Below are 24,637 nucleotides of genomic sequence, written 5' to 3' on the forward strand. Positions count from 1 at the left end.
CAACCTCTCCCTTTTGAGGTCTGAGGTTCCCACCTGCTTTAAGAGGTCATCAATAATACTAAGAGTAAGGTGACGTGCCTCAATTACTATTGAACAGTGGCACTAACTTCTGTAGTGATTAAGTGCTTTGAGAGGTTGGTTATGGTGCACATCAACTCCTACCTTGACAAGAACCTCAACCCACTACAGTTCACATACTGCCACAACAGGTCAATGGTAGATGCAATTTCATTGGCTCTCCACTCCGCACTGGACCACTTGGACAATAAAAGCACCTACGTCAGGCTGTTGTTTATAGACTACAGCTCGGCATTTAATACCATCATCCCTTCCAAGCTGGTTACCAAGCTCACGGAACTGGGCCTTTGCGCATCCCTCTGCAATTGGATCCTCGGCTTCCTCATCCACAGACCACAGTTTGGTCGAATTGGAGGAACCACTCAGTAACAATCAGCACGGGAGCACCTCAAGGCTGCGTGCTCAGCCCCCTGCTTTCCCTATTCTATAACCATGGCTGCGTAGCCGGACATAGTGCGGACTCCATCATCAAGTTCACCGATGACACCACTGAGGTTGGACGAATCACAGATGTTGACGAGTCAGAGTATAGAAGTGAGATCGACTGATTGACCAAATGGTGCCAGCACAACAACCTGGCTCTCAACATCAGTAAGACCAAGGAACTGATTGTGGACTTTAGTAGGGGAAGGATGAGGCCCCACAATCCTGTTTATATCTATGGGACGATAATGGAGAGGGTCAATAACTTCATATTCCTAGGTGTGCATATATCAGAAGATGTTTCCTGAACCCAGCACACCGATGCAATTATAAAGAAGGCACATCAGCGACTCTACTTCCTGAGAATATAACGGAGATTCGGCATGTCGAAGAGAATTCTCCTAAACTTCTACAGGTGCACAGTAGAGAGCATTTTGACATGTTGCATCATGGCCTAGTTTGGCAACTTGATGTCCAGGAGCAAAAAAGACTACACGGATATTTAATATTCAGGAGGGATAGAGAGAAAGGAAAAGGAGGTGGGGTAGCGTTGCTGATTAGAGAGGAGATTAACGCAATGGAAAGGAAGGACATTAGTTTGGAGGATGTGGAATCGGTATGGGTAGAGCTGCGAAACACTAAGGGGCAGAAAACGCTGGTGGGTGTTGTGTACAGGCCACCTAACAGTAGTAGTGAAGTTGGAGATGGTATCAAACAGGAAATTAGAAATGCGTGCGACAAAGGCAAAACAGTTATAATGGGTGACTTCAATCTACATATAGTTTTGGTGAATCAAATTGGCAGGGGAGCTGAGGAAGAGGATTTCTTGGAATGTATGCGGGATAGTTATCTAAATCAACATGTAGAGGAACCAACGAGAGAGCAGGCTATTTTAGACTGGGTATTGAGTAATGAGGAAGGGTTAGTTAGCAGTCTTGTTGTACGTGCCCCTTGGGCAAGAGTGACCATAATATGGTTGAGTTCTTTATTAGGATGGAGAGTGACATTGTTAATTCAGAAACAATGGTTCTGAAATTAAAGAAAGGTAACTTTGAGGGTATGAGACATGAATTAGCCAAGATTGACTGGCAATTAATTCTAAAAGGGTTGACGGTGGATATGCAATGGAAGACATTTAAAGACTGCATGGATGAACTACAAAAATTGTTCATCCCAGTTTGGCAAAATAATAAATCAGGGAAGGTAGTACATCCGTGGATAACAAGGGAAATCAGGGATAGTATCAAAGCGAAGGATGATGCGTACAAAGTAGCCAGAAAAAGCAGCATACCGGAGGACTGGGAGAAATTCAGAGACCAGCAGAGGAGGACAAAGGGCTTAATTAGGAAAGGAAAAACAGATTATGAAAGAAAACTGGCAGGGAACATAAAAACTGACTGCAAAAGTTTTTATAGATATGTGAAAAGAAAGAGATTAGTTAAAACAAATGTAGGTCCCTTGCAGTCAGAAACAGGTGAGTTGATCATGGGGAACAAGGATATGGCGGACCAATTGAATAACTACTTTGGTTCCGTCTTCACTAAGGAAGACATAAATAATCTGCCGGAAATAGCAGGGGACCGCGGGTCAAAGGAGTTGGAGGAATTGAGTGAAATCCAGGTTAGCCGGGAAGTGGTGTTGGGTAAATTGAATGGATTAAAGGCCGATAAATCCCCAGGGCCAGATAGGCTGCATCCCAGAGTACTTAAGGAAGTAGCTCCAGAAATAGTGGATGCATTAGTAATAATCTTTCAAAACTCTTTAGATTCTGGAGTAGTTTCTGAGGATTTGCGGGTAGCAAACGTAACCCCACTTTTTAAGAAAGGAGGGAGAGAGAAAATGGGGAATTACAGACCAGTTAGTCTAACATCGGTAGTGGGGAAACTGCTAGAGTCAGTTATTAAAGATGGGATAGCAGCACATTTGGAAAGTGGTGAAATCATTGGACAAAGTCATCATGGATTTACGAAAGGTAAATCATGTCTGACGAATCTTATAGACTTTTTCGAGGATGTAACTAGTAGCGTGGATAGGGGAGAACCAGTGGATGTGGTGTATCTGGACTTCCAGAAGGCTTTCGACAAGGTCCCACATAAGAGATTAGTATACAAACTTAAAGCACATGGCATTGGGGGTTCAGTATTGATGTGGATAGAGAACTGGCTGGCAAACAGGAAGCAAAGAGTAGGAGTAAACGGGTCCTTTTCACAATGGCAGGCAGTGACTAGTGGGGTACCGCAAGGCTCAGTGCTGGGACCCCAGCTATTTACAATATATATTAATGATCTGGATGAGGGAATTGAAGGCAAAATCTCCAAGTTTGCGAATGACACTAAGCTGGGGGGCAGTGTTAGCTGTGAGGAGGATGCTAGGAGACTGCAAGGTGACTTGGATAGGCTGGGTGAGTGGGCAAATGTTTGGCAGATGCAGTATAATGTGGATAAATGTGAGGTTATCCATTTTGGTGGCATAAACAGGAAAGTAGCCTATTATCTAAATGGTGGCCGACTAGGAAAAGGGGAGATGCAGCGAGACCTGGTTGTCATGGTACACCAGTCATTGAAAGTAGCCATGCAGGTGCAGCAGGCAGTGAAGAAAGCAAATGGTATGTTAGCTTTCATAGCAAAAGGATTTGAGTATAGGAGCAGGAAGGTTCTGCTGCAGTTGTACAAGGTCTTGGTGAGACCACACCTGGAGTATTGCGTACAGTTTTGGTCTCCAAATCTGAGGAAGGACATTATTGCCATAGAGGGAGTGTAGAGAAGGTTCACCAGACTGATTCCTGGGATGTCAGGACTGTCTTATGAAAAAAGACTGGATAGACTTGGTTTATACTCTCTAGAATTTAGGAGATTGAGAGGGGATCTTATAGAAACTTACAAAATTCTTAAGGGGTTGGACAGGCTAGATGCACGAAGATTGCTCCCGATGTTGGGGAAGTCCAGGACAAGAGGTCACAGCTTAAGGATGAGGGGGAAATCCTTTAAAACCGAGATGAGAAGAACCTTTTTCACACAGAGAGTGGTGAATCTCTGGAACTCTCTGCCACAGAGGGTAGGCGAGGCCAGTTCATTGGCTATATTTAAGAGGGAGTTAGATGTGGCCCTTGTGGCCAAGGGAATTAGAGGGTATGGAGAGAAGGCAGGTACGGGATACTGAGTTGGATGATCAGCCATGATCATATTGAATGGCGGTGCAGGCTCGAAGGGCCGAATGGCCTACTCCTGCACCTAATTTCTATGTTTTTATAAATGTGAGGTTACCCACTTTGGTAGCAAAAACAGGAAGGCAGATGGCTATCTAAATGGTGTCGTTGGGAAAAGGGGAAATACAACGGGATCTGGGGGTCCTTGTTCATCAGTCTATGTAAGTAAGCATGCAGGTACAGCAGGCAGTGAAGAAAGCGAATGGCATGTTGGCCTTTATAACAAGAGAAGTCGAATATAGGAGCAAAGAAGTCCTTTTGCATTTGTACAGAGCCCGAGTGAGACCACGCCTGGAGTATTGTGTGCAGTTTTGGTCCCCTAATTTGAGGAAGGACATTCTTGCTATTGAGGGAGTGCAGAGTAGGCTTACAAGGTTGATTCCAGGGATGGCGGTACTGTCATATGCTGAGAGAATTGAGCAGCTGGGCTTGTACACTCTGGAGTTTAGAAGGATGAGAGGAGATATCATTGAAACTTATAAGATTGTTAAGGGTTTGGACACGCTAGAGGCAGGAAAAATGTTCCCGATGTTGGGGGAGTCCAGAACTAGGGGGCCACAGTTTAAGAATAAGGAGTAAGCCATTTAGAACGGAGACGAGGAAACACTTTTTCTCACAGAGAGTGGTGAGTCTGTGGAATTTTCTGTCTCAGAGGGTGGTGGAGGCAGGTTCTCTGGATGCTTTCAAGAGAGGGCTGGATAGGGCTCTTAAAAATAGCGGAGTCAGGAGATATGGGGAGGAGGCAGAAACGGGGTACTGATTGTGGATGATCAGCCATGATCACGTTAAATGACGGTGCTGGCTCGAAGGGCTGAATGACCTACTCCTGCACCTATTGTCTATTGATTTATTCATTTTATTATTTAGTAAGTACCTCCTTTTTATTATCCTTTAGCCCATGATACAGCATCTCATATCTGAAACATCAATCCCATTGTGCTCCTTCATAAACCATAATGCTCATTTAGTGCCTCAACCATTCCATTGCCTCCATGAGTAAATTTCCTATTTGATCTTTGATTGTCCTCACCTCTCCTCTAACACAATCCAATATAATCTTGAGAAACAAAACCTCACTTTTCAATTAGGCGTATTGCACGTACTCAATATTGAATTCCACATTCCAACCCTGTATTTCACATCTGCTGCATTCAATGCTTTTGATAAAACTCTGGCAGTTTCACATTTCTTTCATCTCATTCTATTTACAATGTCCTTGGAGATATTTGTATTATTCACTTGTCTTTTCCAACTGTTCTCAGTTGACCCTACCACCACGTAATATTCAATCTCTCTCGCAGATCTTGCAGATCTTCCCTCCTTTCACTATAATTAAAAACTTGTTTTTTTCACTTTCCTGGCTAATCGATCAGCAATGCTTTGAGTTTCTGCTTCTATCTCCACAAATGCTGCCTAACCTGATGAGTCTCTCTAATAATGGGTACTTGTCAGTTCCTGGACTCGGCACACTATATTTTGAAGTGTGGAAACAAGGTACTGTAAGTGCAGTTTCACGAAAAAAAGACAGAAAGCGCTAGAGTAACTTAACAGGTCTGACAGCATCCCTGGAGAACATGGATAGGCGATGTTTAGGATTAGGGCCCTATAGTTTGAAATGTTGCATCCAATGGCAAATATGCAGCTATGGAACAGAAAAGTAAAACAAAAAAATGCTAATGAAACAAAACACACTCATTTAATTCTCACATGCCCCTTCAGCTGGTGAATGTTGCAGCCACACTCCACGCAGTTCAGTGTTTATTGTCTCAGCAGAAAACTTTGCAGGTGTCCGGCAAGGATGGTCTGCAATAATTCTTAGTCAAAGTCATCCATTGGTGATCAAAATATCTTCCAAGTCAGTAGCAGCACAAGGGAAAAAAGTTGAATCTTATAATATTTTGTACTCACTGGACGCTCCATACATCACAATACAACTTTATCTCAATTATTACCTCGTTGCATTAGAACAGGGAATACTGTAGAACTTACAGCTCTCTATTTCAAGTGTGCAGTTCTGCTCATCTAAGGGATATCTCCTCAGGTCCATCATACATGCTGCTGTGGTTGTGATTCTGTAATAGAAGAATGAAAAATGTTTCTAACTACTTCTGAGAATCCTTCTGATAATCTTGTTTGCAATCTGACCCTTTACAATTTTTTTCCTGTTGGCTTGTTTGATCAAGTTATGAAGCCAAATGAATTCTAGTTCAGAGGTTGTTCGGCATGAGTGGAATAATAGGAAAAGACAGTAATGCTGAATACAAAATAACTGCACCATCACTTCACTTACTCTCTGAGCAAACGCTTCCCTCCACTTTTATTATTGGTAAACCAGCTGAGGTCAAAAGATTCCATCTTACTTGGAGAATAATGCAATATATTCCTTCACTGGCAGCGGATGATACATTAAATATGCATTCATATTTATTGCTCGTATACATTTAAGAATTGTTTTAATCCCCAGCTATCTGAATGGCAGGCATGGTTCAAGTTAAAACATTTGGATCTTCACATTCTTTCTGATTTACTATTAATACTAGGACCATTCCGTCTATATTTATAATATTGTACCGAGTGTCTTGTCACTGATTCTCTTTCCAATGTTCCATTTTATAAGATTTGTAAGAGGAAATAGCAATAGCATAGCTCTTATAGTATTCACTCACCAAAGGTTGATAACATGCAGATACCAATTTGAAATTAAATGGAACTGATACAAAAGATAACATAGTATTGCCAACATCATTAAGCTGGTGGCACAGTGCAGGAAAAGAAGCTCATTATCATGGAATAGAGCAAGAGAAAGACGTGTTTTTACATAACATAACTAAAAAAATCTCCCAACCTCATATAATACGAAGATACTAGAAATAATAGACAATATTCCTTGACATTTACCTTTGAGGCTTAGTATAAACTGGAAACCACAAACATTGTTGTTTCACCGTGAACCATCTATCTGAAGAAAGCTAGAATCAAGGAACTGCAGATGCTGGTTTATTAAAAAGGACATAAGTGCTTGAGTAACTCGGTGGGTCAGGCAGTATCTCTGGGGAACATGGAAAAGTTATGTTTTGGGTCAGGACCATTCAGTCTGACGACGGGTTCCAACGCGAAACCTCTCCTATCCATGTTCTCCAGAAATGCTACCTGACCCGCTGAGTTACTCCAGCAATTTGTGTCCTTTTGTCCAAAGAAAAGTCCTGTGATGAAACACCATGTGACCATTTGCCACCATAGATGCTGCTTGACTCACTGATTTACTCCAGTAGTTTGTTTTTAGTTCAAGATACCAGCAGGTCCAGTCTCCCGTGTAATGATCACATTTCAATGATTTGAAATTGTCATTCTGCAGAGACTTTTATTTTTCCTTTTATTTATTTTTTAAACAGGAACAGTGCACATTAATAAACATTTACATGTAAATATGCAAGATTAAAGCCAGTAGCTAATTTCCATCTTGAGTCCCTGGTTACTGTAGCCATACATCAAAAAGAAACAATTTTACAAGACACACAACCAACTCAATTTACACAAACATCCATCACAGTGCAGTTCCTCCTCATTGTGATGGAAGGCAAAGTCTTGTCTTTCCCCTGCTCTCCATCCTCTCCCGATGTTAAAGCCCCTGGCGGGCGATGGCAAGTCACGCAGCCGTTAAAGCTGCGCGGGCGATGAAAAGCCTCGCTCACGGACATTCAATTTTCAGCCCCGCATCCAACTCAGTATCCCGTACCTGCCTTCTCTCCATACCCCCTGGCCACAAGAAACTCCCTCTTAAATATAGCCAATGAACTGGCCTCAACTACCCTCTGTGGCAGGAGTTCCAGAGTTCCGAGGAGCTCTGTGTTTCCCGCTAGGGATTTCCCCCGAGCTGTGACCCCTTGTCCTGATTCCCCCGTCGGGACTGTCCACTAGCCTGCCCAACCCTGCATTTTGTAAGCTGGAGATCCCCTCTCAATCCCTAAATTCTAGAGAGTGCCTCGGTTTTCAGCCCCTCAACTCGCGGGAGAAGCTCCTCCGCAGGAGCTCCCCACTGCTCCGAGGGACCGCGCCAGCCCACACGGAGCCTGGCTAAGTTGGCAGCCGCGCTCCGCCACAGCTCCCCACGAGGCCCCCCCCAGGTGGTTCTGGCAGGCTGGACTGGAGCCCCCAGCTGGAGGCCTCCACGGTGCTGGGCTCCAACGACAACCCCGACATGGAAAAGGTCGGGTCGACCGGGCAGGGAAGAGATTTAAAAGTTTCCCCCAGCCCCCCACCCCTGTGCTCCCCAACATATACACAGTTAAAAACAATATAAAAACAATATAAAAACCACAGCAAACTGCACATTGAACAGGACAAAAAATAAAAAAAAAGGACAGATGAAATCTAAACATTGCATTGCTTCATAAAACGACAAACTTACTTGAGGAGCTTTTCTGCTTATAGCATTAATGCAGAGGCCAAGTGCAAATGCTAATAAATAGTAAGATTAAACGAGAACTTACCAGTATGAAGTTTTATCGTTATTTTATGAGGAGTAACGTTGAGGGAATACGTGAAGAACACCGCTAGGACACATGCGGTGTGAAATCACAGATAACTGTAATGACTAAACATAGTAATATTAGAGAAGAGATACCAGTTGAATATATGATCAAGCGTGGGAGCGGAGGGCATGTATTCCCTCAACGTTCCCTCATAAAATAACGATCAAACTTCAAACTGGTAAATTTCTCATTTAATCTACTATTTTACTTCGGAGTCACGTGAGTGACTACGTGAAGATTTTAAAGCTCTGTGATTACATGCCGTGGAAACGAGTCCATGCATCACATCTGCCTTGATTATGGGGAGAATAATGTTAACATCATTAGACATCAATACGATATTAAAAAACAACGATAACTTTATTAACACCAAATTATAGCCCCCATTTATGTGGTAAAATTATATTACAGAACTTAAAATTGTTTCTGCAAATGTTCCAGGTTCAATTACTGGTTTGTTATAAAATCGTTGGAAAGTTTTCTCCGTTGACCATCCTGCTGTCTTGAGGATTTGGTCCATAGGAACATCCAACTTCATAGCTGCCAATGTAGCTGCAGCCCTTGTAGAGTGAGAATTAAAAATGTTAGTGTCTATCCAGCCTTTATTCGGACCTGTTTTAGCCATCTCGAGATGGTTTGGACTGTCACTTTTTTGTGTGGCTGTTTGTAGCTGATTAAAAGTGCCATTTCTTTGCCTCTGATGATCTTAGTATACTCCATATATAATAGTAAGTGTGTTACAATACAGAGACGATCATCTGTCGGGTAGGCCCTGAATTCTATTTTTAGGCCTGCTGACCCCTGTCTGTTCTGTTTGACTAATTCATTGATGTGAAAAGTTAAATTTCCAGATGAAATAATCATGTTGTCCAGCCTTAGTTTCTGTAGCGACTGGACCCTTTGTGCCGTGACCAAGGCCATCAGCATGACTGTTTTCATAGTCAGTTTCTGTAGGGACAGAGCTGTAGGTGGAGACCAGTTTCTTAACATGGTCAGTACAAGGCTCACATCCCATATTTGGGAGTACCTGGTTCTTGGGGGATTAACATTAAAAATGCCCCTCATGAGTTTGGTTACCAGGGGGTGTATTCCAGAACAGACGGGATGTTCATAGATCTGTGGGTGATGTTATTGTTGCGACAGTACATTTCCCATTTCTTGATGTACACCAAGTACTGTTTTTTGTTGGACTGTCTGTGGCCCGCTGAAATAATATCCAATGTTCGGTCCATCAGTCCCAGGTGTAGTAGAGGTGCTTTCAAACTCTACAAATTAATAGGTTTGTATAATTATGACATGGGTGACTTTCCCTTGTTACGGGATGAACCAGTACATTAGGTCTATGATGGATGGTGATGTATGGTTCTAATACCATGTCGAGTATCACCGGGAACCATGGTTGAGTAGGCCAATCGGGTACTATCAAAATACCAGACGCAGAGTCTTGCTGTATTTTCCTTAATACCCGACTGATGAGGCAGAAAGGAGGAAATGCATCTATAAACAATTTCCCCCAATGCAGCGAAAATGCATCTGTTGCCGCTGCCCCAGGGTCTGGTTCCCATGAAACATAATTCAATAACTGGTGATTGAGCCTGGATGCGAATAGATCGATATCTGGTGTTCCATACCGTGCTGTAATTTTAGCAAATACATTTTTATCCAACATCCATTCAGTGTTTTCATTGAATTTGCGTGACCTGGTGTCTGCCACTAAATTTAGTTTACCTGGTAAGTAGGTAGCTGATATCCAAATATATCTCTGGATACACCATTGCCAAATTGTGTTGGCCAGATTGTCACATGATGTCGATTTGTTTCCACCCATATGGTTGATATATGCTACCACGGTGGTGTTGTCAATTTGTAGTCTAACATGCTGGTGATATAACCCAGAACAATATGACTTAAGGCCATGGAATGCACTTAACATTTCCAGGTAGTTTATGCCCAGTGTTTGTAATAATGATGCCTCCTGTGCATTCCATCTCCCTCCACAGCTGGAGATGGAATTGGTAGCACCCCAACCAAGTGCACTGGCATCAGTTTGTAGTACCATAGACGGGTTGCTGATAATGATTGGATTGGAACAATGCCTAATGTTATCTTTCCACCATTTTAGTTCCATTATGGCTTCTGTTGGTAGCTTCATTGGTCTGTCAAAATGACCACCATTAATTTTGAGTGCTCGTATTTTAGCCCTCTGTAAATTTCGATAATGTAAAGGTCCGAATTGTGTGGCTGGAAACGCAGCCACTATTTTGCCAATTATTCTTGCTACCAGTCTGATGGATGGTTTAGTGATGTCAATGATTTTGCTGCAAGCCTCTATTAAGGCTGTAACCTTTTCTTTCGACAAAGTCACTGACATGTGAACTCAGTTAATGGTGAACCCCAGATAATCCATTGTGGTTGAAGGCGTTAATTTAGATTTAACTGGATGGATGATTAACCCCAGTTTTTCAAATAATTGTTTTGTGGCTGTTACCGCTTGTTTAGCTAATTCCAAAGTTTTGCCCACAATAAGTATGTCATCTAGATATGCCATTAACATGTGTTTTTGTTTCCGCAGAAACGCTGGGGCTGGTTTCAAAATTTTAGTGAACAGCCTGGGGGCTGATGTTAGCCCATCAGGTAGTGCCCTGTACTGCCATATGCTGACCCATCCAGTTGAATTTTAAATAGCATCTGTGGTCACCTCTTATGGGTACTGTATAGTAAGCATCTTTTAAATCGATGCTTGCCATGTAGTAACCTTTGGAAATCAATTGCTTAGCAGCAACAAAGGTTTCCATCTTGAAATGAATATATTGTACGAAAGTATTCAAATTAGTCAAATCTATGATGATGCGGCAACCACCATCTTTCTTATTTTTGATAAAGATGTTGGACACGAATTCCTGTGATTCGTGTTGGGTTTTCTCAATTACTCCTTTTTTATAAAGCCGCTGTAGTTCAGCATGTGCTTTTGATTTTTCTTTGCCTGTAAGCACGAACATTCGGTTCGGTACATGCTGAACTGGAGGGTTATGTTTTTGTATAAATTCTATGGTATAACCCTGGATACTGCTTAAAATATAAGTGTCGGTAGTTAACTTATTCCATGCATCCAGATAGAAGTGTAATCTCCCACCAACCTCCATGCTCCCTTCAATTCGTAAGGAACCAGACCCACCTACCTCCATGGTTACCAGTGGTAGGTTTGTTACTTTTTCGGCATCCTCCGTGGACGTTGAGGCGCCGGTGTCTGGGTCTGTAGTTGGGTCGGTGTTGAGGGTTTGCGCATTTTCCAGGAAGGCCGGTCTGGGCCATGGCCTAAAAAAGACCGATGTTGAGTGTTCCTGGCCTTCGAGCTTTCACCAGTTTGTCTTGGCCGACTGGTGGGTGCGTAAGGGTGCTGTTTCTGGCCGAAGTAGTTTTTTTTGGACGTTGCTTTAATGAGCCCCAGGGTTTTAGCCTCTTCGTCAAGTTCTTTTACCTGTTTGGATAAGTCCCCTCCAAATAGTAATATTGGTGGTTTGGAGGTTCCAGGTTTGCAGAGGCCTGCAAATTTGGGGTCTAAAGCCGATTGGATGGCACTCTTCCTAATACTATTTAACTCGTATTGGGAGTTGCAAAATAAAGCCGGTCCATCTTGGTGATCTGTAATTCCCGCTGTTAGGACTTTCAGAACTTTTTGTATTTTCAAGTCCCTGGCTCTGATTGATGCCCCGACATGTTTCCAAATACACTGGTTAACATTGGGAACATTCAGTGTTTTGCAGTTCCCTGGTGGTAAGTGTCTTGCTGTGGTGTCCAATAATGCCTGTCCTTGTTGCTGGTTGAATGACATGTAGTTAATACTTGCAGCTATTTTGTGCTCCAGCTTTTGGCCAGTTTGGTCGGATTGGATAAACTGGGACACCATATCCAATAGGTTTTCTTGCACCCCATGCACACTAGGGGTATGTTCTGCACACCCCTCTTCAGGGTCAGCCCAGAATTGACCCCCCGTACTCCCCTCTGATGAGGGAGAAACACTGTGCAGCCCCACAAGAGGCACTGCTGTAAGACTTACTAGCTGCCCACTGTGACTAGGCTCCCTCTCCCGGAGCCTGTCACTTTGGAGTATTTGCTCCAACAGCCGCTCCAACTGGCTCCTATGCTCTCGGGCACAGGCCACTCGCGGCTGCTCCTGTTCCTCAAGCCGCTCCAACCGGCCCCAATGCTCACGGGCACTGGCCGCTCGCGGCTGCTCCTGTTCCTCAAGCCGCTCCAACTGGCCCCAATGCTCACGGGCACTGGCCGCTCGCGGCTGTTCAAAGTCGGACTCATCGGAGTCAACGACTCTGTCTGTTTTTTGCTTCGCTTTACCGCCCGGCCGTGGTGTTGATTTGGCCGGTGCGGGAGCAAAGTCGGGTACAGCTGTTCCCATTACGGGAGATTGGTGTGCCGTTGGCTGCTGCCGGCTGCCCGCAACTCCGCGGTTCTCCCCCGCCAGCTTTTTCGCAGCCTTCTTGTTTCTCGTGGATCTGTCCATGCCTCCACCTGTAAAGTAAGTGGAAAGAACGCAGTCTCCTTACCTGCTGTTCCCGGCTTTTAAATTCTGCCTCTCCCCCTGCTGTGACTCGTTGCAATGCGTGTAGCGATATGACACGCATGCGTCCTAGCGGGGTTCTTAACGTAGTCACTCACATGACTCCGAAGTAAAATTCTGATTTAAACTGGTCATGATCTTGTGGATAGTTGGCAGCTCACACATCCATGGCAGGATGTTATCAAGTTGGACAGAGATTCACTGGGCAGTTAACTATACTTGCGGGCTTGAGTTATAGAGGTTGGAGAGGATGAGACTTTTTATTGGGAGTGTCCATTAAGACATGATCTTATTGAGGTGCACTAGATCATGAGGGGACATAGATAAAGAGAACACTTGCTCTCTTTTTTGCACGGTGGAGGATTCTAAAATGGGGCGTAGGCTTAAGGTGAGAGGGGAGAGCTTTAAGAGAGACCTAAGGGAAACGTTATCACTCAGAAGATGGTCTATATCTGTAATGAACTACTGAACCATTTATGAGCTGCCAGAGGAAGCCATAGAATCAGGTACAATTACGACTTTTAAAGGACATTTGGACAGATATTTGCAAAGGAAACTTTTAGAGGGCTATTGGGCCAAATGTCAGCAAATAGGACTTGCCTAGAATGCCAACTTGTTTGGCATGGACAAAGTGGGTCTGTTTCCATGATGTCTAGCTCTTTGACTTCATGTAGGGTCCAGTAAACCAATTGAATCCACTGTCTAAGTGGCATTCATGAGCAGCGATGATACTGATCATTGTTCAAAGGATTGAACTAGCTCCCAAATCCTTATAGAGTCATACAGCATACAATCCCTTCAGCCCAGCTTGCCCACACTGACCAAGGTGCCCCATCTGCACTGGCCCAATATATACATCTAAACCTTTCCTAATTTGTCCAAATGCCTTTTAAATGTTTTTTATAGTTTCTGCCTCAACTACCTCATCCGGCAGGTAATTCCATCTACCCACCACCCACTGGGTGAAAAAGTAGCCCCTCAGATTCATACTAAATCTTTTCCCCCTCACCTTAAACCTATGTTCTCTGGTTCTTGATTCCCCTTCTCAGGGTAGATGCACAGAATCTTTTACCCAATCTATTTGTCTTATACATCGATATAAGATCACCTCATTCTCCTACGCTCAAAGGAATACAGTCTAGCCAGCCCAATTTCTTGGGTGTTAGCAGTTATGGGGAGAAGGCAGGAGAATGGGGTTGGGGGGGAAAGATAGATCAGCCATGATTGAATGGTGGCGTAGACGTGATGGGTTGAATGGCCTAATTCAGCTCCTATCACTTATGACCTTATGATCTCCCGATAGCTCAGCCATCTGGCAATATAAATAGTTTCTGTACTTTTTCCAGCTTATCGACATATTTCCTATAACAAGGAGGCCAACTGTGTCCTCACCAGCGCCTTGTACAGCCGTAACATAACATCCCAACTGCTATACACAAAGCCCTGTCCGATGAAGGCTGCCCAATACTTTCTTGACCACCTTATCTACCTGTAATGCTAAATTCAAGGAATGATGTACCAGCACTCATAGAACTCTTTGCTGTACAACACTCCCCAGAGCTTTGCTATTTACTGTGAAGGTCTTACACTGGTTAGACATCCTGAAATGCAACACCTGACATTAAACTCCATTAACCGTTCTTCTGCCCACTTGCCCAACTGATCGTTTCTGCTGTAACCTTTGATATCCATCCGAGCTATCTACAATACCACCCACTTTATTGCCATCTGCAAACTCACTAATCAATCCTTGTACGTTTTCATCCATATCAGTGATATAAACCACAAAAAGCAATGGTCCCAACACTGAACCCTGAGGCACATCACTAGTTACAGGTCACCAGTTCGAAAAACAATCTTCCTACAATCACGAATGTAGGAAAGAACTGCAGATGCTGCTTTATATCGAAGGTAGACACAAAATGCTGGAGTAACTCAGCATACCCGCTAACTGTCCTGCATAGTTACTCTTTGAGTCTACCTTCCAACAATCACCCTCTGCTTCCTTCCATGAAGCCAATTTTTTATCCGGTCGGCTAACTCTCCATGGGTCCCATGTAGTCTAAACTTCCAGAGCATCCTACCATGCGGAACCTTGTCAAATGGCTTGCTGAAATCTATATATACATCATCTACAACTCTGCCCTCATCAACCTTTTTAGTCATATCTGCAAAAAATACGATCTCTCACGTACAAAATTGTGCTGACAAATCCTGAACACCAGAGGGCACCGACGCTGGTTGCCTAGCCAACGGTCTGCCTGTCTTTTCTTTCTGTTTTGTTATTTTAAGTACTGTATTTCCCAGCGACGAAGACGCGCCCCCATTTTGAGTTTAGAAAGGAAGATGTGAAACTCCTTCAAGGAGGCAATGAGGACGGAGCAGCCTCCATCTTTGCCTAACCCACAATGTGTTGTGCCGTTCAGGTCTGAGGGACGGGGACTTACTGGCTCAGGGAGATCACATAACGGGGAGAGAGAGAGAGAAAGAGCCCGGCACGGAGCAGCCAGCCTTCCACCTACCCGCTAACCACCACCTCCACCAGTTGCGCCTGTGCCAAAGGTCACCATGGCTGGCGGGCGGGCGGGCCGGCAGAGGCATTGAGGTGGCGGCCAGTTCCATTGTCTACTTCCCTCCCTGACCGACCCGGCCCATCAACTGCAGGTACGGTGCAGACTTTGTGGTTCCATCGTGGTGCTGCGATCCCTTCCCTCCCTGGCCACAATGAGGTGGCTCCATGCCCGGAGCGCCGCGGCATGATCCCCGACCCCCTCCTTCTCAATGCTCCTGCCCTCCCCACAACTTTACCCCTGGCCGCACAGCCCAGTTTGCTACTTTATGCAGCCCAGGCCATGCTGACCCACTGCACAAAGTAGCAAACTTGGCTACTAGACTTGGCTATCCCTCAGTACAGCAACATCATTCTTATTTTAGGGTAAAAAATAGTCTTCGACGCCGGGAAATACGGTATGTGTTAAAATTATGATTTAGTGTTTCTTTGTTTGTTCTATGTGTGGGGGGCGGGGGGGGGGTGGTGGTTTGGGGAAACAATTTTCAATCTCTTACCTCGACGGAGATGCAATTTTTTTCAGTGTCGTATCTCCGTCCCCCATTGTGGCCTCACATCACAGAGTGGCGTGGCCTTTCCTGGTGACCGACCCGGCCCATCAACCGCAGGTACGGTGCAGACTTTGTGGTTCCATCGTGGTGCTGCGATCCCTTTGCCGGGGATCGACTGTGGAGAGCTCCAACCACAGCATGTGGATGTTAACATCTTGGAGCCCGGTTTAAACATTGTGTTCCCTGGTTAGACACTGAGTCGGGGCTCCAAGCCCTGGTGAGTTTCAACTGTCCCAATGAGGGAGTTCCATCACCCAGACGCGAGGGTCTCCTCGCTGGCTGCGGGAGCTTTGATGGCCCCAACCACGGATGGTTCGACAGCCCCAACCGCGGAGAAGAAAGAGGGAGAGATTGGACTTTATTGCCTTCGATCACAGTGAGGAATGTGCAGAGCCGCTGTGATGGATGTTTATGTTAAATTTTATTTTATGTGATTGTGTGTCTTACTGCTTTTCACTTGATGTGACCGTAAGGTAACTCGAATTTCACTGTACCTTATGGTACATGTGATAATAAACCCATTCTGAATCTTGAATCTTGAATCATGAATATCAGCCCTTGCCTATCAAAATTCCGACCACAAAAAAACTTTCCGACCACAAATGGTAGACTCACAGGTCTATAGTTTCCAGGCTTTTCCTTGCACCCATTCTTAAATAGAGGACAACATTTGCCACCTTCCAGTCCACTGGCACCTCACGGCGATTTAATGATGACATGAATTTCAGCCAGGCCATTTGCCATTTCCTCTCTAGCTTCCCACAGTTTTCTTGGATAGATATGTCTACCTTCATACACTTTAGGACATTCAGCACTTCCTTGATTGTAATACTGACTACCCTCAAGACACAAGCCGTGACTGCCCCCAGTTCCGTTGTCCACAAGCCTTTCTCTACAGTAAAAACTGAGGAGAAATAGTCAGTGAGGATTATTGAGGATCTATTAGCTTGTCCAGCTCTATGCTCTCCCTAGTGCATCTCTGATTCAATTACTGTGATGCAGGAGCAATGAACTGTAACTGAAGAATCTTTGGTATCTTTTCACAAACAAGCTGGATACCAAATTAGTGTGACAGATCTATTGACTTGGTCTTCCCAGTACAGAAAATAAAGCATCCTCTGTTGGTCCACTAACCAATTCTGTTGATGACTATTTGTTCTGATTCATTCATTACACATACTAAGCACAGTAGGCTAACCTGTTACAAAGGGCCCTGGTGTATACCAACTGAGCATTATTTTCTGACTACAAGTGACAAAGTACTGTAGCTACTAGATATATGAAAACGAGATAATAACTGGTGTAAGAACTCAATAGGTCAGGAGCATGTGTAGAGAGAGGGTCAGTTTTGGGCCTGAATATTTCACAGTCCCTTCCCCAATTCTGCCTGTTTTCTCTTGCTGATTGTTTCTGGAGCTTTTTGTTAGCGACATTATTTATAGGATATCCCTGAGGCAGATGATAAATGTTGACATTAGGTATATTTTCCTGAGGGATCCCCTGCATTGTGCTGAGGCAAAACCCAGTGATGTGGAGACGCAACAAGATTCCAGTTTTATAATAAAGCCAGGGTCCATTATATCTTCTGGGAAGGCCTGGTGATATTTGGGCTTCAATACTTGAGTTAGCCCAGATCGACAGAGACTGTTACAATGCACCGCATGACATGATTGTTACAAAAGCTTCCAGTCTGGCATATTTTTTTATATGATTCACAATTTAAATTCAGGAGGTGATAGTTCCTAGTTTCAATGTCTGACTTTTATCCTTGCTTTAAGATCATTAAGATCCACGTGAAACTCTCCCAGGTGATGTTTGTCAGCCTTGTGCATTTTGAGTCATGATTACTTTGGCTCTGACTCAAAGTTATTGGGTAACATGCCTTATGTCCTTTGCAAGCAGTTATGGATTCCAGTTAAAGGTTATTTTCTAAGATTGAAGAACAAGTGGCACCATTCCTTGCTGTTGCCATGGAGACAGTTTCATCACGTAGATATATTAGCATGTTTTTACACTTGTTTTTCTGCCAGCACCTAGCACTCGAGAAGTAGAAAAAAAGTGTGGTGTTGACTCATTCTGTAATTTCCTTTCCAGATCTTCCTTCACAGTCTCCAATTCACGGTCACCTTAATAAGCTCAAAGTGCTTCTGCCTTCTCACAAAAATCCGCAAGCTGAACCTTTCACTTTCCTTATCCTATCCCCATAAAACCAATTTCTCCTTCTCGTGACTACCATTTCTACATAAGCCTAGTTTTTTTGCACCATTTTTGGCCATCTTTTACCGCCATCTTGCTGTGACGATTGTGTTCATTGTGCTTCTGAATGAAGAGAATCCACACTGATTCAGGAATGTGCTCTTTAGTCATTAAGTGGAGGCACTTGAGGCAGATTCTGGAGATAAGCTCTCTTGTAGCTGATAGCAGGGAGTTACCCCAGTCAGATTGCTTCGACTTCAGATGGTCTTGGCATCACTAAAAAAACCATGCATGCAATGGCAACCAGTGAGATGCTGACTTTCTGCACGCTTTCTACCCACCATATGTCCGTGAGGTCATCGGTTTGCTGCCGGGCATCACCGTCAGGTGCCTTTATACACTCACAGCAATGTTGACAATAGTTTCTTCTACTCAGTTGGTTGAAAGGACTCCATTTAAAACAGTTCACTGCCCAGTGAGTCACAGAGGATTCAGTCGGCCATGTTGGACACTAGCATGACACCATCACTCATCGCCCAGGGCAACAGATGGGCACCGACGAGGTCATTATCCGGCAGGTCAGAATTCAACTGCGCCTGATGGGCGACCATCTACGCACCTCCTGCATGGAACGACTAAATGTTGTTGGAGGACACCATGACTATGCTTGGCCAGGCCAAACTTCCAACGCCGCCAGAACAGACCTTCATGGTCAAATCAAGATCCATGCACTTACAACAACTGGGAATTGAAAATGGTACCAAATGGGCGGTATACTGTCTCAGTGTACTACTGCTGTACACTTCTACTGTACCTGAGGTGGTTATCTAATATGTATCTAAGTGTTTAGGTACTGTTATGATACGCACCAAACTGTATACAAAAATGAATTTCACTGTACCTCGGTACATGTGACTAATAATGTACCATTACATACCATCTCATGCCTTACCATTTTGGTTGCACCTGTTCTGACGATGTCAACTTGCATACGAGAACTTCTGATGCATTTTTCTTTCACCTCAGCTGAGTATTCCCCTCCACCAAATGGGACATAATCTACCTCTGTGGCCTTTCATTTTTATTCACTTCTGTTTGCATTGTTTCTCTTCACTGCCTTGTCCATGCCATCCAAAACACCAGCCTCCACATTCAATGTGGATCCTCCGTCATTCCAACAGTTGGAGAACTTGGGGAAATCACCAGCTTGCCCTCTTCACTGCTTTCAAGATTCTGATGTGACATTCCCTCCAGGACACGGATTCAATTCCCCATTTGCACCATTGCTCACTCCTCTTACTAGAGAACCTTCCCCTGCAACTTCCTCCCCGTCTACATGGGAGAAGTATTTAAAATTATGAGGCACAGAATGAATAGAAAGTCAGAACTTTTCTCCCATGGAAATGTCAATGACTAGAGGACATGGCCATAAGGTCACAAGGAATAGGAGTAGAATTAGGCTATTTGGTCCATCAAGTCTACAGCGCCATTCAATCATGGCTGATCTATCTCTCGCTCCTAACCCTATTTTCCTTTCTTCTCCTCATGCGACTCTTGTCAGCAGCAGCCTCTGCAGCCCGTCCGCGTTTTTATTATTTTTTGTCTATGTTTCTATGTAGTTTTTGTTATTTTTTGTTGGGGTGTGTGTGTGGGGGGGGGGGGGTGGGGTGGGAGGGAGGGGGGGGTAACTTTTAAATATCTCCCTGCACGGGAGACCCGACCTTTTCTTTGTCGGGTCTCCGTTGTCGTTGGGGCTGCAACGAGGAGCGGCCTCCAACAGGAGAAGACCGGGGACTCTGGTGCCAACGACTCACCTCACCGTCGCGGAGCTGGCCGAGTCCAGAGCGGGTGGAGCGGTGGTGGAGCACTGCTGCTGCTGCGTCCCGGCCTCCGGAGATTCGGAGGCTGCAACTGCGGGTCTGGCGGACGGCGGCACCGGGAGCCTGCGGGTCCCTGGAGGGAGACCGCTTTTCAGGGCTCTCGCAACGGCGACTTCTCCCGCCCGAGTTGCGGGGTCGAAGAGCTCCTGGAGCGGGGCCTTTCAGCACCGCCCCGCGCGGCTTGGAATGGCCGCGGGACTCTGCGAGCGCACGCCGGGGGCTCTAACACCAAGACCCGGTGTGCGACCTTGCATCACCCGGCGTGGCTTTAATGGCCGCGGGACAATCGCCATCGCCAGCCGGGGGCTTTGACTTTGACTTTGACTCTGACATCGGGGGGGGGGGGGGGGGGGGGGAGGGGGCAGGGGGGGAGAGTAAGTTTTTTTTTTTTTTTGGCCTTCCATCACAGCGATGGTCCATTTTTTCCTTCCACCCTGTGGTCCAGGTTAACAACACGCTTACTCAGATGAAGCAGCAATTTTCTTGTGCTTCTTTCAATTTAGCATGCCATATTCTCAACACATGACAAGATCTTTTCTAAATCTTGGACACCAAATGTGGATTGGGTGGATGAATAAACTGGGCTATGGCTCTGTCCTTGGTCTTTATTCATTGTGCATTAAGTTCAATATAAGGTAAAGCTGAAACACCTCATAGAAATAGGTGCAGGAGTAGGCCATTCGGTCCTTCAAGGCAGCACCACCATTCGATATGATCATGGCTGATCATCTAAAATCAGTACCCCGTTTTGCTCTTTCCCCATATCCCTTGATTCCTTTAGCCTAAGAGCTAAATCTGACCCTCTCTTGAAAACATCCAGTGAATTGGCCTCCACTGCCTTCAGTGGCACGGAATTCCACAGACTCACAACTCTCTGGGTGAAGAAGTTTTTCCTCATCTCAGTCCTAAATGGCCTACCCCTTATTTTTAAACTATGACCCCTGTTTCTGGACTCCCCCAATATCAGGAACAATTTTCCTGCATCCAGCCTGTCCAATCCTATAATAAGTTATATGTTTCTATCTCATCTTGTACCTCATCTGCACCAAGCACATTCCAGGTTTCAGTGATACTGGACTCCAGGCATTCCAGGCTACTGAACTCAGTACTTTAAATACTTCAGAAATGTGTCTGTCCTGCATTTTATATCATGTTTCCACTATGTTTTCCCTTTATAATTTTAGGCAATGATTCTGCCAAAGTGCACGTCAGGAGCTGAACAAAGTGCACATGGAAATCAATGTTATGCTGTTGCAGCTGCCAGCATGCATATGGGAGGATATTCTATCTCACTGCACATCCTGTCTGTTAATGTAATCATTTTCCTCACTATTCAGTGCACATTATTTAGCAAGTACATAGTAATAGACTGTCACCATGAATTATGATGATGCATGTCATCACTAATTGGTTTGGTGCCAGTTTAAGCATGAGAAGAGGAGTAAAATGCAATTAATCTAAAATCTATTGATATTCCATGTTTCTAACTGTTAATGTTTGTAAAACTGTAAGCTGCTCAAATTGAATAACTAATTTTTATCCGTGATGCTCAGAAACACAAGCAGGAGACCATGCATAGGGACTCTCTCAATCTAAATGTAAAGATTTCTATGAAATTTAAAGGAAAGGCTGTGAATTTTTAGAGATGTGAAATCAGTGAATTACTGATCCTGTGGATGAATGACATTGCACTCAGTTGGGAAATGGGTGATCAAGGAATAAAAACCTGAGTGGAGTATAAATTTTCTTTCTCAGTTACCCACCACCAATGCACATTTTTGATGCAATAATCAATGCAGTGCCTAAATCATGTTGTTATCACCTTGTTCTGCCAGTCATGCCTTTAATAAATTTGCTGCCTTCCAACATTACTGACTTAAATAATTTTCCAGTTATATGTCAATTGTTAATATTAAGCAGCTCTAATTTAATATTGTTGCACATTAAATCTCCTTATTAAAATAGGCATATGAATTTACCTGGTATCCAGCTGCAATCACGAAACTTACATAATGAATTGATGTTAACCAGAAATAGATTAAGGAAAAACAAGTAACTGGGTTGGATTGCACTTAATTAAAATTATTTTTGCCTTTCCACCTCTGGTATGATTGAAAGCAGTACATTAAACTTGCAGAAACCCTTAACATGCACATTGCCATAAACCTGTTCAGTGCCACCCCCGAGTATAGTCCAGTCATGGCAATAGTGAAAAAAAAACTTGGCAGTGAACAGGTTAAAGGATCACTGAGGTATATGTAGAATGTCATTGATATAAAATGCAAATTAGTTAATTCAGTCAATGGATTTATGGAGATAAGATATAAACAAGTTTATTCAGTCAAAATGTAGAAAAAGGAACTGCAAATGCTGGTTAATGTTATATGTTTATTATAATGTTCATTAAAATTATAATGTTCATTCAGTCAATGAGTTAGTTAATGGTAGACAAAAAGCTGGAGAAATTCAGCGGGTGAGGCAGCATCTATGGAGCGAAGGAATGGGTGACATAGAAACATAGAAACATAGAAATTAGGTGCAGGAGTAGGCCATTCGGCCCTTCGAGCCTGCACCGCCATTCAATATGATCATGGCTGATCATCCAACTCAGTATCCCGTACCTCCATACCCCCGATCCCCTTAGCCACAAGGGCCACATCTAACTCCCTCTTAAATATAGCCAATTAACTAGCCTCAACTACCCTCTGTGGCAGAGAGTTCCAGAGATTCACCACTCTCTGCGTGAAAAAAGTTCTTCTCATCTCGGTTTTAAAGGATTTCCCCCTTATCCTTAAGACCCAAAACATCACCCATTCCTTCGCTCCACAGATCACTCGCTGAGTTTCCCCAGCTTTTTGTCTACCTTCGATTTTTCCAGCATCTGCAGTTCTTTCTTAAACATCGTTAACTCAATGGGTCAGTCCTGATGTAGGATCTTGAACGGAAACATCGTCAGTTATTTTTACCCCCACAATTGCTGCTTGACCCACTGAGTACATCCATCCAGCATTTTGTTTTTAGCTTCAGGATTCAGCATTTGCAGTCCCTGGTCTCTTCAACTAGTTAATAGGTGCAGTTAAAGAGAATGAACCAGAACAAAATAACCTAAAAAAACTATGACATTAGGACAATTAAAGAGTGAGACCAAAGATCATAGAAGTTTTGAAATGCAATTCTACTGGACTGACCCCTACTAATGGAGATCTAGATACATGAATACTTATTGAACATTTCATGGTCCATGAAATTGTGCTTCTGATAGGAATCTCAGTTGTGAAATTTATAATGTCTGCTACTCAACTTTCCCCCCCCCCCAACATATACTCTATCTGCAATTATACAGTTGAGGATGTTCATCTGCAGCCATTCAATTATTTACATTATCTCAACACGGAATCAGTCTCAAGGTGCCTAACATCGTGAGAGATTATCACACAGTGCTCAAGTCTGGAGGCTCCAGTGATGGGAGGATTTTAAACTGTGGCCTTTCTCCATGGAGACCTTGCAATGGCTGCAATAAGCTTCAGTGCATTTATCAACATGTAATCTCATACAGTTTGTACCATACAGAAGAAATGGAACACTTAACAACAACTGGGACTTGAAAATGGGGCCAAATCTGACGGGATCTCAAGGTCCTTGTTCATCAGTCAGTGGAAGTCAGCATGCAGGTACAGCTGGCAGTGAAGAAAGCAAATGGCATGTTGGCCTTCATAACAAGAGGAGTTGAGTATAGGAGCAAAGAGGTCCTTCTGCAGTTGTATAGACTATTATCTGCAGTTTTAGTCTCCCAATTTTAGGGAAGGACATTCTTGCTATTGAGGGAGTACAGCGTAGTTTCACCAGGTTCATTCCCGGGATGGAGGGATTGTCATATGTTGATAGAATGGAGCAGCTGGGCTTGTATACCATGGACTTTAGAAGGATGAGAGGGGATCTTATTGAAACATATAAGATTATTAAGGCAGGAAACATGTTCCCGATGCTGGGGGAGTCCAGAACCAGGGGCCAAAGTTTAAGAATAAGGGGTAAGCCATTTAGAATGGAAACGAGGAAAAGATTTGTACACAGAGAGTTGTGAGTCTGTGGAATTCTCTGCCTCAGAGGGGAGGCTGGTTCTCTGGATGCATTTAAGAGAGAGTTGGACAGAGTTCTTAAAGATAGCGGAGTCAAGGGATATGGGGAGAAGGCAGGAACGGGTTACTGATTGTGGATGATCAGCCATGATCACATTGAATGCTGGCTCGAAGCAAAACCCAGTGGATCATTGAACAATTCATTCATCAGGTGGGTTTTTAAATTAGCCGACACCATTCTGCGCAATGTGCTTTACGACTCTGACTGCAATTTTCATGGAAGCAAGGAGCATGCATGTTCCGCGTTTTGTAAGTGGCCGAACAGAATGTATATTAAGACTGCTTTCCATCATGCCTATAACTGGTAATGATCCCAACTAACTGCTTGTGACCATGCCAGTTAATTTGTACAGCCCGTGCCACAATAGAGAATGCACTGATGTGGGTTGGAGATTGTAGTTCATCATATGTTTGCCTCGGATTAGTTTTGTAAGATATTTCTGGTGAATTTACAAGAAATTATGTACCAGGTGAGTGCATTCAGTTGAACA

The 24,637-nt window shown here is 44.0% G+C and overlaps 1 protein-coding gene across 1 annotated transcript in view; it reads right to left on the reverse strand.

The window, feature by feature from the left end:
* Window positions 1-24,637, reverse strand: part of gabrb1 (gamma-aminobutyric acid type A receptor subunit beta1) — a 264,736-nt gene that overhangs the window by 81,650 nt on the left and 158,449 nt on the right. Inside the window, exon 5 of the mRNA XM_055636706.1 lies at window positions 5,696-5,778. Coding sequence (XP_055492681.1) covers window positions 5,696-5,778 — 83 coding nt within the window. The remainder of the gene's footprint in view (window positions 1-5,695; window positions 5,779-24,637) is intronic.

This window comes from Leucoraja erinacea, chromosome 1 (genome assembly GCF_028641065.1).
Source record: "Leucoraja erinacea ecotype New England chromosome 1, Leri_hhj_1, whole genome shotgun sequence".
Classification (NCBI taxonomy): Eukaryota; Metazoa; Chordata; class Chondrichthyes; order Rajiformes; family Rajidae; genus Leucoraja; species Leucoraja erinaceus.